General features: G+C 43.7%; 1 protein-coding gene across 4 annotated transcripts in view; it reads left to right on the top strand.

Moving 5' to 3' along the window:
- The window catches only part of CEP70 (centrosomal protein 70), a 2129610-nt gene that overhangs the window by 1175025 nt on the left and 940060 nt on the right, over positions 1–14525 (top strand). For 3 of the 4 annotated variants that reach the window (XM_044075003.1, XM_044074999.1, XM_044075000.1), the window contains exon 6: positions 1144–1203. The exons of the other annotated variant lie outside the window; for it this stretch is intronic. In XM_044075003.1, coding sequence (XP_043930938.1) covers positions 1144–1203 — 60 coding nt within the window. The remainder of the gene's footprint in view (positions 1–1143; positions 1204–14525) is intronic. 4 annotated transcript variants of the gene reach the window in all.

Here is a 14525-nt window from a genome sequence, read left to right as displayed (position 1 = left end):
TCCTAAGATTGGATCCAAACCCATTAGTGAGGAGGAATGAAAATAGACAACAGAGATGCCTAGTGATTGGTGAGTACATAATTTATAATTTAAGAAGGTTCTCAGCTGAGGAAATCCCAAGCGTCACTCGCTATGAAGGAGCCTCTTGCAGATTAACTGATATGTTGAGTTGTTACTTATTTATTTCCATAGGATATACTTTCAACTTTTTCAGATATACCTGAATGCCACAACTACTAATGCTGTGGGTGCTACTCGCTGCCAGCATGGTCCCATGTGTTAGTGACTTTCACTGTAGCAGGGGATCACCTAATAAGATGATAGTTTGTGTACCTAAACCCAGTACTGTGTGGGACCCAAGTTCCCTTAAGATTTAATTAGGCTGTACATTCCTACTTGGGTAGACTTTGACTACTTGGCATTGGTCTGCTAGAGATTTCGATAAAGCATTTTTTTTTTTGGTGGTTAAAAGCTTTTCCTTATGCAGCATGCATTTTATGGCATTCTCTGTGTTTGCCATTGTAGAAGACATTTTGTTATAGGTAAAATTGTACACTTTTACAAAAAATATTTGTAGATTAATAACTCTTAAAATAGTTGTATGTTAAACTTGCCTGCTGTTTTTGAATTGTATGGATACAACACATTATAAATAAATATTGCTTGATTATTTTAATATCTGGTAAGGTTGTTTGAGATATGGAAAAGTAAACACGCATGTCAAATCTTTCCTGAATTAATTATAACATCAGAGCACTAAGGTGATTTCAGGCAGGGTTGGTCTTAAGGGGCAGACTGGAGAAAAACAAACTCAAAAGACAGAGCCAGTGACATAATGGTGTAAGTCTTGATTTTATATCTGCTGCAAGAGCCAATATTTTTTTCCGTTTGCACATTTTACTTACTGGTATTGGTGGAGTGGGCTGTATTCAAAATGCTGTAGACTGAAAGACATAAATAATCATTGTTCCTTGGAAGCCTTGGTTAGAACAGCTTTAGAATTGATTACATAGCAGGTATACCATGCAGTGTTAATAGAGCTTTGTATCTCAAGAGAGCAATGACTTAAACTTTTTGAGGTTTGGTTGTACACATTGTCATTTCTTGAGCTGTAAATATTCAGCTTTCTGTTTTGTTTTCCAGGCTGTTGGATATGATTAGTACATATGAATCACAAATTGATTACCTGCAAAGGGCGCTGAGGTACGAACAGCTACTGTAATTGTTAATTAACACATACTGATGTGGTTTAATCTGCTGCTAGTGTTGTACTAGTTTTGTGCAGTTGGGTTAAATGTAACTGTTGCTTGTTGCAAAAAGAGCCCTATGAAATTAATTGGCGAGATTAGTTTGTCTTATAACATGAAATGGCAGCAATTTTTGCTTTAAGAATTAAAGAAAATAAATTCCACATGATTAATTTTGCATGAAGTATAATGATGTGTGCAGTTCTGCTTTTTTCATCACCTAATGTCATGCTTTTAAATGTGGTTTTCCGGTTACATTATTTCTGATTTGTCTTAATTTGCGTGTTCGTTTTTATTTGCTCTACAGTGAATGAATATTTGTATATAGTTTGAAGTATTTCATGTATCAAGTAAGATTGCCTCTGCACAAGTGCATCTCTTCAGGAGGCGACCAGGAGTACAGAATACAGGTCTGATTATGTGACTTTTCAAAGTCTCTCAGCTCGACAGGATGAAGCATATTATTATCCTATAGGCCTATTCACTTTTGTTGTACTTGCTACTTTAGGCAGAGCTTGTCATCACCAAGTGGTAGCAGTCCATGGCAGGTGCTTAAGTAGTTGCCATGTAGGTTGTGCAGATGTCAGTGTTACTGCTAACATCAGTACTCATACAACTAGTAATCTTTTCTGATTAACTTTCTTGTATTTGTTTTGTTATATGCAGAATAGTTCTGCATTGTGGAGATCTACCACCTCATGATATCATAGTACTCACTTACTAGTGAAGTATGCAACTTGACAGTAAGAATAATAATTTAAGGAGGGAGGTGGAGAAGGGTATTTCCTCATGCAAACAGTGTTTATTAATTGTGCCACATTTGATTGTAATATGAGGACTTCAGATACATGCATTGTGAAGAATGTATGTACTGTAATTTGAGTTCTTGTGTGTTAATGTAATGTGAGTTTTTTTGAGACAAGGTGTGGATCCTTTTTTTTAGTGATATCTTGAAGGTATTTCTCTTGGATGCTTATTCTAAGGTTTTTCTAACAAAGACAGTAACAAGTTATATCTTTATGCATTCTTTTTCAGCAGCACAAACTAGCCTCCTGTCAGAAGGCCTGAGTTCACACTGAGTCTTCCATCATCCAAAAGCATTAGATAGGGTGGGCATCTTGATGGACTGAGAAGTTCATGACTGAATCTCAAATGCTTTAGAGAGAGATCTGGTCTATAATAACAGCAGTAAACTTGTCAGACACCAGCTTATTACATTTATTCTGTCCACTGTCCCAGCTCATCATTACCACACCACTGCAAGTAATAGTTCTCCTACATTTTCTAAAGGATACGAAGTCTGTAACCTAAATGTATGTCATTGTTTAGTGATGTCCTTCAAGAATGCAACTGCAGTCATAACATATGGGTTGTCCTGCCTCAGGCAGCCCTCGGTCGGCCGGATTCCAAAGTCTGGGTCCGCTGGTGTCGCCTCCTCTCCGACGTCAGAACGGCTGGAGTATAAAGGCATCGGCCGACGCCATCTTCTTCAGTCTTTCTTGCCGCGCGGTGCCCGAAGCAGAAGCAGTTCGCAAATGCCGGTCGGTCAGCTCCTGTGTTTTCAGTTACCAAAGTCATCTAAAAGCTAAGTACCCCGTTGGGGAACATTTTTTCTTGCCTTAGCCAATGTCAGAACAAATTGAGAAAGTTAATAATTGTTTGTCTTGTGGTAAACAAATACCTCATAAGGACTTCCATTCTTACTGCCTTCCTTGCCTGGCCCCAGACCATGACGTCTCGGCCTGTGCTGCCTGTGCTTGCTTTAATAAGCGCACTCTCAGGCGCTGGGCAGAATTTGCCGAAGACTTTTTCGGCGAATCCTTCGCTTATATCATGCCGTCGGAACAACCGACAACACAAATTTCCAAAGAACGTAAGGACCGGGACCGACATCCGCGGCCCGCGTCCTCTACCGATATTTCTCCTAAGCCCTCCGCGAGTGCTTCAGTCCCTTCGGAAGTGGTAATTCAACCGCTCCAGGCCGACGACACAGTGGTAACACGTACTTCGGTCCCGGAGACTACACCGGTGCCAGTTATTGATTTTCCTCCAGAAACCGAAGTTCTGGATCTACCCGACTCCATTCCCATGGACAAGGTTACTCCTGCACGTGGGACAGCTTGGCCTCCTGTATCCATGTCCATCAAGGCCTTTGCACGTGCTAAGGCCGCCAGCCCGGCCAAGGCCCATCCTAAACCTACTGCCCAGGCCCCTTCTTCTGATAAACAGATCATGTCTCTTGCTGCAGACCTTATTTCTCTTATCAGGGGGTCTCAGCCTCACCCAGACAGAGGTTCTCAGCCGCCTGCAGAGAAAAGGCCTAGAACTGAGCAGGCTGACAACCTCTCTTCAGATGAAGCCTCTGGGGATTCTGAGCATTCAGATACTCAAGAAGAATCTTTCCAGGCCTATGAGGACTCTGATGCTGAGGAGTCAATTCCCTCTGCCTCTCCTACTGAGGATTTTTCATTCGGCGAAGTCCTCCACTCTATGAGGGAGCATTTTAAGTGGCAGGGTCAGGAATTTTCTGATTCTAGGAAAAGGCTACGTACCTTCCTTAAGTTACCCCAGCACAGACCTTTAGCTATCCCTCCAGTTATGGATGTCCTGGATGATGTTTTCTCCGACTCCAGTGCTAACCCTGATTTTCTCCCTCCTGCTCTTGTCAAGCCAGACAGATATTACAGGGTCCCTGACACTCACAAGCATCTCTTTAAGGCCCACTCTGTGGATCTTGAAACTATTTCACAGGGCCCCAAAGGAGTGGCTACTTCCTCAGCTAAGAATCCACTGCCAGCGGATAGGGAAGCAAGGTCCTTGGAGAGATGGGGTAAAAAAGTTTATACCTCTACCACCCTTGCCATGAGGTCACTTAACTGCCTCTTTCATATGTTTCAGTACCAGGATTATTTACTGGATGATTTACAGAAAAAGCTAGCCTCTCCTGAGTCTATTGATAGAAAGGCATTGCAGGATCTGGTCCATAACACTCAACAGGTTAGCAATCATTTTCTACAGTGTGGTTATGATGCATTGGAGGCTTCATGTAGGGCAGCTATGACAGGGGCTGTTATATGTAAACATGCTTGGTTAAAAGAACAGCCACTGCCAGACCATGTTAAAGTAAAGTTACTTGATGCACCTCTGGAAAAACAGAAGCTTTTTGGTGCTGATGCACAAGATGTGTTGAAGTCCATTGAGGAAAAGGCTAAATCAGTTCAGACAGTCAAAGATTTCCTCCAGGTTCAGCCACCCAGATTCAGCAGGAATTGGCCTTCAAAGAATTGGTCCTTTCCAGACACTGACAAGTTTCAAAGGGGAAAAAACAGGCGTGCTCGAGGTAGAGGGCAAAACCGAGGCTCCTGCAGGGGCCGCCAATGGCAACCACCAAATCAAAGAAGTGGCGCAGGCAGTCCAGCTGCACCACAAGGACAATCACAATTACTTGACTTTCATGTCGCCTACCAAAGCTCAAAGAGAAGCACCTTTAGGCAGAAAATTATCCTTATTCTCAAAGAACTGGCATATCTTAACCAAGGACAACTGGATTCTGGATTTAATAGACAAAGGTTACAGATTCCACTTCCATACTTTACCAATAAGACAAGGCATGCCAAACCTGCCACATCATCAAAGGGCAGAGGCACTCATTCAAGTTTCAAAGCTGCTAAGAATAAATGCAATAGAAAAGGTCCCTCCTCAGGAACAAGGCCAGGGATTTTATTCAAGACTGTTCCTTGTTCCAAGAAAAGAAAACCAATGGAGGCCTATACTGGACTTGTCTACTCTAAATACTTTTCTCATTGTGCCAAGGTTCAAAATGCTGACGTTACAGCAACTCCTTCCCATGCTGGGCAAGGGGTCTTGGCTGGTCACTCTGGACCTCAAGGAGGCATACCTGCATGTCCCAATCAGACACAGTTGCAGAAGATACCTCAGATTTCTTGCAGGGACAGAGCATTATCAATTCTCAGCATTGCCGTTTGGCTTATCTACTGCGCCCAGAGTGTTCACGAAATGCCTGGCATCAGTAGTGGCACACTGCAGACTCCAGAGGATTCAAATATACCCCTACCTGGATGATTGCCTCATACAAGCAGACAACAAACAAACCTTGACAGCAAACTTGGACTATGTCATTCATTTACTACAGGCCTTGGGATACACAGTCAACATTCAAAAATCAAGACTACTGCCATTCCAACAGATTATTTTCCTGGGAGCCAAACTGGACACAAGAACACAAATGGCCTTTCTCACAGAAGAAAAACAAGAGCAGTTGCCAGAGTACTTCAAAGGCCTAGCAAAGCTCTCCCAGCTGACTGCAAGGAAAATCCTGCAGGCCCTGGGGTTCATGGCATCTTGCATTCTTCTGATACCTTTGGCAAGACTTCATATGAGAAAGCTGCAATGGTATTTAAAAAATTTATGGTCCCAGCACAGCCAAAGCCTAGAGGACGTAATCCCACTTATTCCATGTCTGCAAAGGGAATTCTTGTGGTGGGCTCAAGCAAGCCAGTTAAACCAAGGCATGTCTTTCAACAAACCTCAAGCAGGTCAAACCATTACAACAGACGCCTTGGATCATGGATGGGGGGCGCACATGGAGGGCAGATGCATTCAAGGGCAATGGAACCCAAGGGAAAGGCATCTGCACAGAAATCAAAAAGAGAAGTTGGCAGTGATAACGTGCAATCGAGACTTTTGAAAAATCACTTCAACAAGGACATTTGCTAATAAGGACAGACAACACCACTGTTATGTGGTATATAAACAAGCAAGGAGGCACTCATTCTTATCCTCTCTGCAGATTAACAATGATTCTTTGGGAAAAGTTCCTGAGTCTGAAGATCCACTTGCAATCCCAGTTTGTGCCAGGCAAGGACAATGTTCTGGCGGACAAGCTGAGCAGAAATTTCTGGGATCCACACGAATGGATGCTGCATCCTCACATTTTCTCACAAATAACAAGGGCATGGGGAAGACCGGACATAGATCTCTTTGCTTCTCACCTGAACCATCACCTGGAAAAGGATCCTCTAGCCTGGAAAACGGATGCTCTCTTCTTTAGCTGGAATTCCCAAACAATTTATGCATTCCCTCCTCTACCACTGCTGACCAAGGTGCTACTGAAGATCAAAGCAGAACAACCAACAGGCATTTTGATAGCTCCAGACTGGCCAAGGCAGCCCTGGTACCCATTGCTGTTGAGCATAACTCGGACCAAACCGTGGCCTCTGCCCCTAACCCAGCACAATTACAGGACTGTTCATCAAAACCTGCAAACATTGCATCTGACAGCCTGGAGGTTACCATAACTTCTCCTGATATCTCTCTTTCCAAAGAAGTTCAAGAAATTTTACTGGAAGCACGCAGACCTTCCACCAGAAAGACCTATTCAGCCAAGTGGAAGAGATTCACCATCTGGAATGCCAACAAGGGTCAGGATGCAACAGTATTGAGCATACCTCAGATATTAGAATACCTGGCAGAATTGCTTCATACTGGTCTCTCATATTCTTCCATAAAGATTCACGCTTCAGCAATCTCAGCAAAATACAATTGTGATCCACCTGTGTTCTCACATCCCTTGCTAAGACAGTTCCTAAGAGGGATAAATAATATCAAACCTCCCAGAAAGCCACCAGTACCTGCATGGGACCTCAATTTCGTCTTGGAAAAATTAACTCTTCCTCCCTTTGAACCAGCAGCATCTTCAGAAATGCAATTTCTCTCCTGGAAAACAGTTTTTCTATTGGCAGTAACATCAGCAAGAAGAGTCTCGGAGATACAGGCACTCATGGCAGTACCTCCCTTTCTCATTTTTCATCAGGACAGAGTCTCTCTAAGGACCAATCCTTCTTTCATGCCAAAAGTAATTTCCAGGGTGTCTCTAAATCAAGCCATTCACCTGCCTACATTCTTCCCCAATCCTCAAAACAAGGGGGAAAAGCTGCTGCATACTTTGGACATACACAGGCAACTACGCTACTACTTGGACAGAACAAAGACCACCAGAAAATCTGACCAACTGTTCGTAGCCTATGCTGCTGGAGTAGAAGGAAAAGCAATCTCCAAACAAACAATTTCAAAATGGATTGGACACTGCATCAGATTCTGCTATTCCTTTCATGGAAAAGGTGTGCCAGCCAATATTAGGCCACACTCCACCAGAGCTATAGCCACTTCCACAGCTTTCCTAAGAGGAGTGGCTACAAAGGACATTCTAGAGGCTGCTACATGGAGCTCCGTGCATACATTTACCAAGCACTACAACCTGCCTTTATACTCCAGATCCCGAGCAGGCTTTGCTTTGGCAGTCCTGCAGGACATTTTAGCTACACCATCCCTTTATTAGTTCCAACCACCCCCAGCTTGGCTATGGTATTCAACCCATATGTTATGACTGCAGTTGCATTCTTGAAGGACATAGTACAGTTTTGTACCTACCATAAATGTAGATGTCCGATAGATATGCAACTGCAGTCGGATTTTCCCTCCCTCCTACCCCTCTGCAATTTTCTTTTTGGGTCCACTACCCCTTTTCCTATTAGCTGGGGGTATCTTTTATGGTGTATCTGTTTATTACTATTGTGCATGTCTGGAATTGTTTATCCATTCACCAAATTTAGCCTTCCTAGGAGGGCACCTGGCATCTGGGGCAAGAAACACTGAAGAAGATGGCGTCGGCCAATGCCTTTATACTCCAGCCGTTCTGACGTCGGAGAGGAGGCGACTCCAGCCGACGCCGGACCCAGACTTTGGAATCCGGCCGACCGAGGGCTGCCTGAGGCAGGACAACCCATATGTTATGACTGCAGTTGCATATCTATCGGACATCTACATTTATGGTAGGTACAAAACTGTACTTTTTCAATCATCCTTAATTTGTCCGAAAGCCATGTACTTTGAGGAACAGGCCAAACATATGAGGCAAAAAATCTGGACAGTTGAGAGACATGGAAGTTGAGCATAAACATAAAGGACTGAGCTACACTGCCTATCTGACAGCGCTCCCTAAGTGCTTTATGGCTTTGAAAGCTGACAAAACAGATTTTTTTTTTTTTACTTTAACTAGTAGAACATAGAGCAGATAAAGATCCATGCACTACAAAGAATTGTCATCAAGTCACTGATCCTAACCTGATATTATGTGTTCTCAACATGGATGCCAAGATTCACCTCTCGAGCTTCGCTCTCAAGATGCATTTCTTGGCATCCACATCTCAAACACAAGTTTGTTAATATCTGTGCCCCACTCATAATCCTCTGTTTTTTAAAAATGATCAAAATAATGTCATGGCATCAAAAGTTTTAAAACGGTGACTTAGGCAACAGAAATTGGAAAGAGCTATGGCAAAACTTTGGGATCCTATGACAAGAAGGTTAAGTAGGAATCTTGAGGGGATATTGGAAATATTTCAGCAGTTTTACTCTGTTCCCGGTAGATGTATGTCAGTTTCACAATCAGTGCTTTACTTTTAAAAAGGGTATGCTGGATATGAACAAAACTGTAATGTTAAAATTATGTAGCATAAGGATTGCAGTTGTTCCTGATTGTATATTACCGCATAATCAGAACTGTTCCCGAATTTATCATTGTGTATGATGTAAGCAGTAACAGTGAAGTCTTATGGATATAGTTTTCTAAATGTGAGGGAGGGTGGATGTTCATCGTGTTTCACTGTTGCAGTCATGACTGTAGGGTTCTCCCCTGCCGGCAGGCAGTCCTCAGTCGGCCAGAATCCCAAAGTCTGGGTCCGGCGTCGGCTGCTCAGCCATGCTCTCTGACGTCAGAGCGCCAGGAGTACAAAGCTGACAGCCGACGCCATGTTCTCCAGTCTTTCTTGCCTTGCAGTGATAGCAGTTCGCAAGTACCGGTCGGCTGACTCCTGACAATTTTTTCTAAACGAACTTCAGTCCGAAGACTTTCTTCTCCTACTCAAAGCTAAGTAGGGGAAACTTTTTTCTTGCTCCAGTCCGATGTCAGAAAAAGTTAATAATTGTATTTCATGTGGGAAGCAAATACCTCATAAGGATTTTCATTCTTACTGTATTCCTTGCTTAGGCCCTGACGACGACGCATCTAGTTGTCTGTTTTGTGCTAGATTCAATCAACGTACAATTAAACAAAGGTACGATTTTGCATTTCATTACTTCGGTAGGCGTTTTAATTAAAAAATGTCGTCGGATACGGTTCTGGCTACCGGAGTTCACAAATGACGCAAGGATAAAGACAGCCCTCCGAGGTCCAAATCAGACGATATTGTACAAGCAGAGCCAGCTTCAGGTTCGGCCGTCGTCAGTGAGGCGCTTTTGCAGCCCCTGTCGTTGGCCATTTCGGAACCAATGGCCGAAACGGACTCCCATGAGGAGCCAACTAGGCCTTTGAATATTTCTGTTGCAGGACCTTCGGACAATGCTCCTTCGGACGGGTCCGGAGCCGCTGTGCAGATACCGGCTTCCGAAGGGGTTTTCAGGCCTACTCAACTTCTAATAAAGGCAAAGGCAAAGACTCCTTCCAAATCAGACTGCAGCCCAGGCCTCTTCTGATCCGGCACCCAAATCTCAGAAACAGTTACTCAAGATGGCTGAAAACTTACTTACTATGATTAGGGGTTCACATCTCCCTCCAGATAAAAGGCCAAGGCAGGAAGTGTATTATGACTCCTCTGATCAGGCTTCTGTTTCTTCAGTTTCTTCTTCTGACCAGGAATATTCTTTCCCTCCTTATGAAGATTCTGATGCTGAGGAATCCATTCCTTCAGCTTCTCCCCCTAAGGATTTCTCTTTTGGGGAAACTTTGCATGAAATGAGGGAACATTTTCACTGGGAAGGACAGGAGTACTCGGAATCTAAGAAAAGACTTAGGGATTTTCTTCTTCTTCCCCAACATAGACCCCTGGCTATTCCTCCTATTTTGGATATTGTGGATGATGCTTTTTCGAAGGCTAACTTAACTCCTGACTCTTTTCCTCCAGCTCCTGTTAAGCCAGACAGATATTATAGGGTTCCTGATTCCCACCAGTTTTTATACAAGAATCCTACTGCTGATCCTGAAACCATTTCTCAGGGCCCTAAGGGGGTTAAGGCCACTTCTGCTAAAAACCCCATTCCCACTGAGAAGGATTCCAGATTTTTAGAAAGATGGGACAAAAAAGTGTACACTTTTGCTACTTTATCTATTAGGGCTTTAAACTGTCAGTTTCATATGCTGAAATACCAGCAATTTCCTCTGTCTGTTTTAAAACAAAAGTTAACTTCCATTTCCGCCTGTGCAGATGATAAGGAATTACATGACTTAATGCATGCCACTGAACAAGTTGGGAAGCATGGTTTACACTGTGGATTTGATGCCTTAGAGGCTTCTTGTAGGGCTGCTGCCTCTGGCACAGTCATTAGAAGGCATGCAAGGTTAAAGGAACAAAACTTGCCAGATGAAGTAAAAGCTAAATTATTGGATGCTCCTGTTCAGCATAATGTTTTGTTTGGATCTAAAGCTGAAGAGGTGATAAAGAAGATGGAGGACAAGGCAAAATCCATGCAAACAGTTAAAGATTTCTTACAAGTACAGCCACCCAGATTTAGTAGGAATTGGCCAACTAAAAATTGGTCCTTTCCCAATTCTGACAGGCCTCAGAGGGGTAGGTATAGACGCTCCTGAGGAAGGCCTCAAACACAAGCCTCTTATAGACCAAGACAGTGGACTGCTTCCACCCCTAGGGGAGGAGAGGACAGGTCACAAGCTCATAGAAAACAGACTCAATGACTCCCTCTGTTGGGCTGCAGGAACTTCTTGCCTGGGAGCCCCTCTCGGAGGAAAACTTTCTCTTTTTCACCTAAATTGGGCTCATATAACCCAAGACAAGTGGGTTCTGGATGTGGTTTCAAGAGGTTACAAATTCCATTTTCATACCCTACCAAGACCAAGCGGATGGCCGGATCTTCCAAAACGTCAATGGTTAGAGGCCTTAAACCAGGTGGAAGCTCTCTTGGCTATGAAAGCCATAGAACTGGTTCCACTTTCAGAGATGGGACAAGGTTTTTACTCAAGGCTCTTACTAGTCCCCAGAAAGCAAAATTCATGGAGACCCATTCTGGATCTGTCAGTCCTGAACACTTTTCTCGAGATACCAAAATTCAAGATGCTTACTCTACAGCAGCTACTTCCAATGCTGACCAAGAATGCATGGATGGTAACTTTGGATTTAAAGGAGGCATATTTACACATTCCCATCAGACAGGAATGCAGAAAATACCTCAGGTTCAAGGCCGGATCGAGGCACTATCAATTCTCTGCACTGCCCTTTGGATTGTCTACTGCACCCAGGGTCTTCACCAAATGCCTGGCTCCAGTAGTAGCTTATTGCAGACTCAAGGAAATTCAAATTTACCCTTATCTGGACGACTGTCTTATTCAGGCAGACAGCAAGGATGTCTTACTCCAGCATCTAGAATTTGTTCAGAATCTTCTCAAGTTCTTGGGATTCACTGTCAACATAAAAAAGTCAAGTTTGACACCCTCTCAACAGATAACTTTTCTGGGTGCTCTTCTCAACACAACAACCCAGATAGCATTTCTGACATACGAAAAACAATTACAGCTGGCTTCAACTTTCAAAACCTTGGCAACTTTAACTCAGCTATCTGCAAGGAAATTCCTGCAGGCTTTGGGTTACATGGCCTCCTGCATCCTTCTCGTACCATATGCAAGACTACATATGAGGAAAATACAGTGGTACCTAAAAAGTGTATGGTCTCAGCATTGCCACAGTTTAGACATACAGATTACCGTCCTGCCTTGTCTTCAAAAGGAATTCCTTTGGTGATCCAAGGCATGTACGCTAAACAAAGGAAAACCCTTCAGTCTGCCTCCAGCCACTCAGATCCTAACCACAGACGCCTCAGATTATGCATGGGGAGCCCATTTTCAGGGCAACTGTCTGCAGAGCCTTTGGACAAAGGATCAAAAGCTCCTGCATATCATTTTAAAAGAAATGTTAGCCATTCAGAAGGCTGTATTGGCCTTCAGGAATCTTCTACATCCAGGACAACTTCTGATACGAACAGACAACACCACAGTTATGTGGTACATAAACAAGCAAGGGGGATCGCATTCCTATCCCCTTTGCAGACTAGCCATGAATCTATGGAACACAGCTCTAGCTTGCAAACTGGACCTTCAAGCTCAGTTTCTACCAGGGAAACAAAACTTCCTAGCAGACAGTCTGAGCAGGAACCTGTCGGACCCACACAAATGGATGCTGGACTATTCAAGATGATTACAGCAGTCTGGGGATGTCCTCACATAGACCTCTTTGCATCCCACCTCAATCATTAACTACAGATTTTTTGCACCAGGACATTCCACGAACTAGATTGGAAAGTGGATGCACTATCATTCAGTTGGAGAAACCTCTCAGGGTATGCCTTCCCGCCTCTACCTCTTCTTCCACGGGTGTTATTAAAGATCAAACAGGACAAGCCCAAGATGATAATCTTGCTGGCCCCAAATTGGCCTCGACAGTTTTGGTACCCAACATTGAAAAACCTTTGTCTGGACCCCCCCTGGGTTTTACCACAGACTCCGAACCTTCTGTCCCAACACCAGGGTCAGATTCTGCACTCCCATGTCAAAACTCTCAGCCTGGCGGCATGGTTAATCCAGGGTCTATGATTCATTCTCTCCTACCCAAGCAGGTTATGGATGTCATTTTAGAAGCCAGGCGTCCTAGCACTAGGAAATCTTATGCAGGAAAATGGAAAAGATTTTGCTCCTGGATGCAGGCTCGGGATTCAGATCCTCATATTCCTAACATTCCTCTGATTTTACTTTATCTGACAGACCTCTTACATAAGGGTCTTTCATTCTCTTTCCATAAAAATACATGCCTCTGCTATTTCTGCTCATTATAATACAGACCCTCCAATCTTTTCCCACCAGCTCATGAGACAGTTTCTCAGTGGAGCTAAGAACTTAAGGCCCCCTAGATCTCCTCCTATTCCTGCTTGGGATCTCAACTATGTTTTGGAAAAGCTCACCTTACCTCCTTTTGAGCCCGCTGCCTCATCTGACATCAAGTTTTTATCTTGAAAGACAGCCATCCTGTTAGCTCTGACCTCTGCCAGGAGGGTTTCAGAGTTGCAAGCTCTTATGGCTGTGGAACCTTATATTATTTTTCATCAAGACAGGGTGTCTTTAAGGACTAATCCTACTTTCATGCCTAAGGTGGTTTCCAAAGTGGCTTTAAATCAAACTATTCACTTGCCAACTTTTTTCCCCACTCCTCAAAATAAAGGGGAAAGGATCTCGCATTCCTTGGATGTGCACAGACAACTACGTTTTTACCTGGACAGAACCAAGGACATCAGGAAATCAGAGCAATTGTTTGTTTCTTATGCTTCAAGTTCCAAAGGTAAAGCCATTTCAAAACAGACCATTTCTAAATGGATTGCTCATGGAATCAGATTTTGCTATTCACACCATGGAAAGCAAATCCCAGGGAGTATAAGGACTCACTCTACCAGAGCTGCTGCCACTTCGGCTGCCTTCCTCAGGGGAGTTCCTACCAAAGACATTTTGGAAGCTGCAACTTGGAGTTCAGTGCATACTTTTTCCAAGCACTACAATCTACCTCTCTACTCTAAGTCTAGGGCAGGCTTTGCTTCTGCTGTCTTGCAGGGCCTTTTAGCCGCCCCCTCTGCTTTATGACCACCTCCCTTTTATTCTGCTTTGGGATTCAACCCTACAGTCATGACTGCAACAGTGAAACATGATGAACATAGTACAGCTGTGTACACTTACCATAAATGTAGATGTTCGAGCGTCTTCACTGTTTCAATCTGGGTTACCCTCCCTCCTGTCCCCTCTTATGTTTTCTTTTGTGTGGTTCCCTTCTTCACCCTTCTTTTGAGGTGTATTTGCAAAGGGTATGGGATCTTACTCATTTTGGAACACCTGACATCTGGGGCAAGAAAAACTGGAGAACATGGCGTCGGCTGTCAGCTTTGTACTCCTGGCACTCTGACGTCAGGGAGCATGGCTGAGCAGCCGACGCCGGACCCAGCCTTTGGGATTCTGGCCTACCGAGGACTGCCTGCCGGCAGGGGAGAACCCTACAGTCATGACTGCAACAGTGAAGACACTCGAACATCTACATTTATGGTAAGTGTACACAACTGTACTTTCTTTTTGCATTGAAATGAAAGCTTGCAGTAGTAACTGTTTGGATCGTGGTTGCGATAATGCGCAAGTACCCTATCTTCTTTGTTAATTCA

Source organism: Protopterus annectens, chromosome 6.part0 (genome assembly GCF_019279795.1).
Source record: "Protopterus annectens isolate FY-2018-M chromosome 6.part0, PAN1.0, whole genome shotgun sequence".
Taxonomy (NCBI): Eukaryota; Metazoa; Chordata; order Ceratodontiformes; family Protopteridae; genus Protopterus; species Protopterus annectens.
Note: the sequence above shows the minus strand (reverse complement) of the source record. Positions and strands in the feature narration are given on the sequence as shown.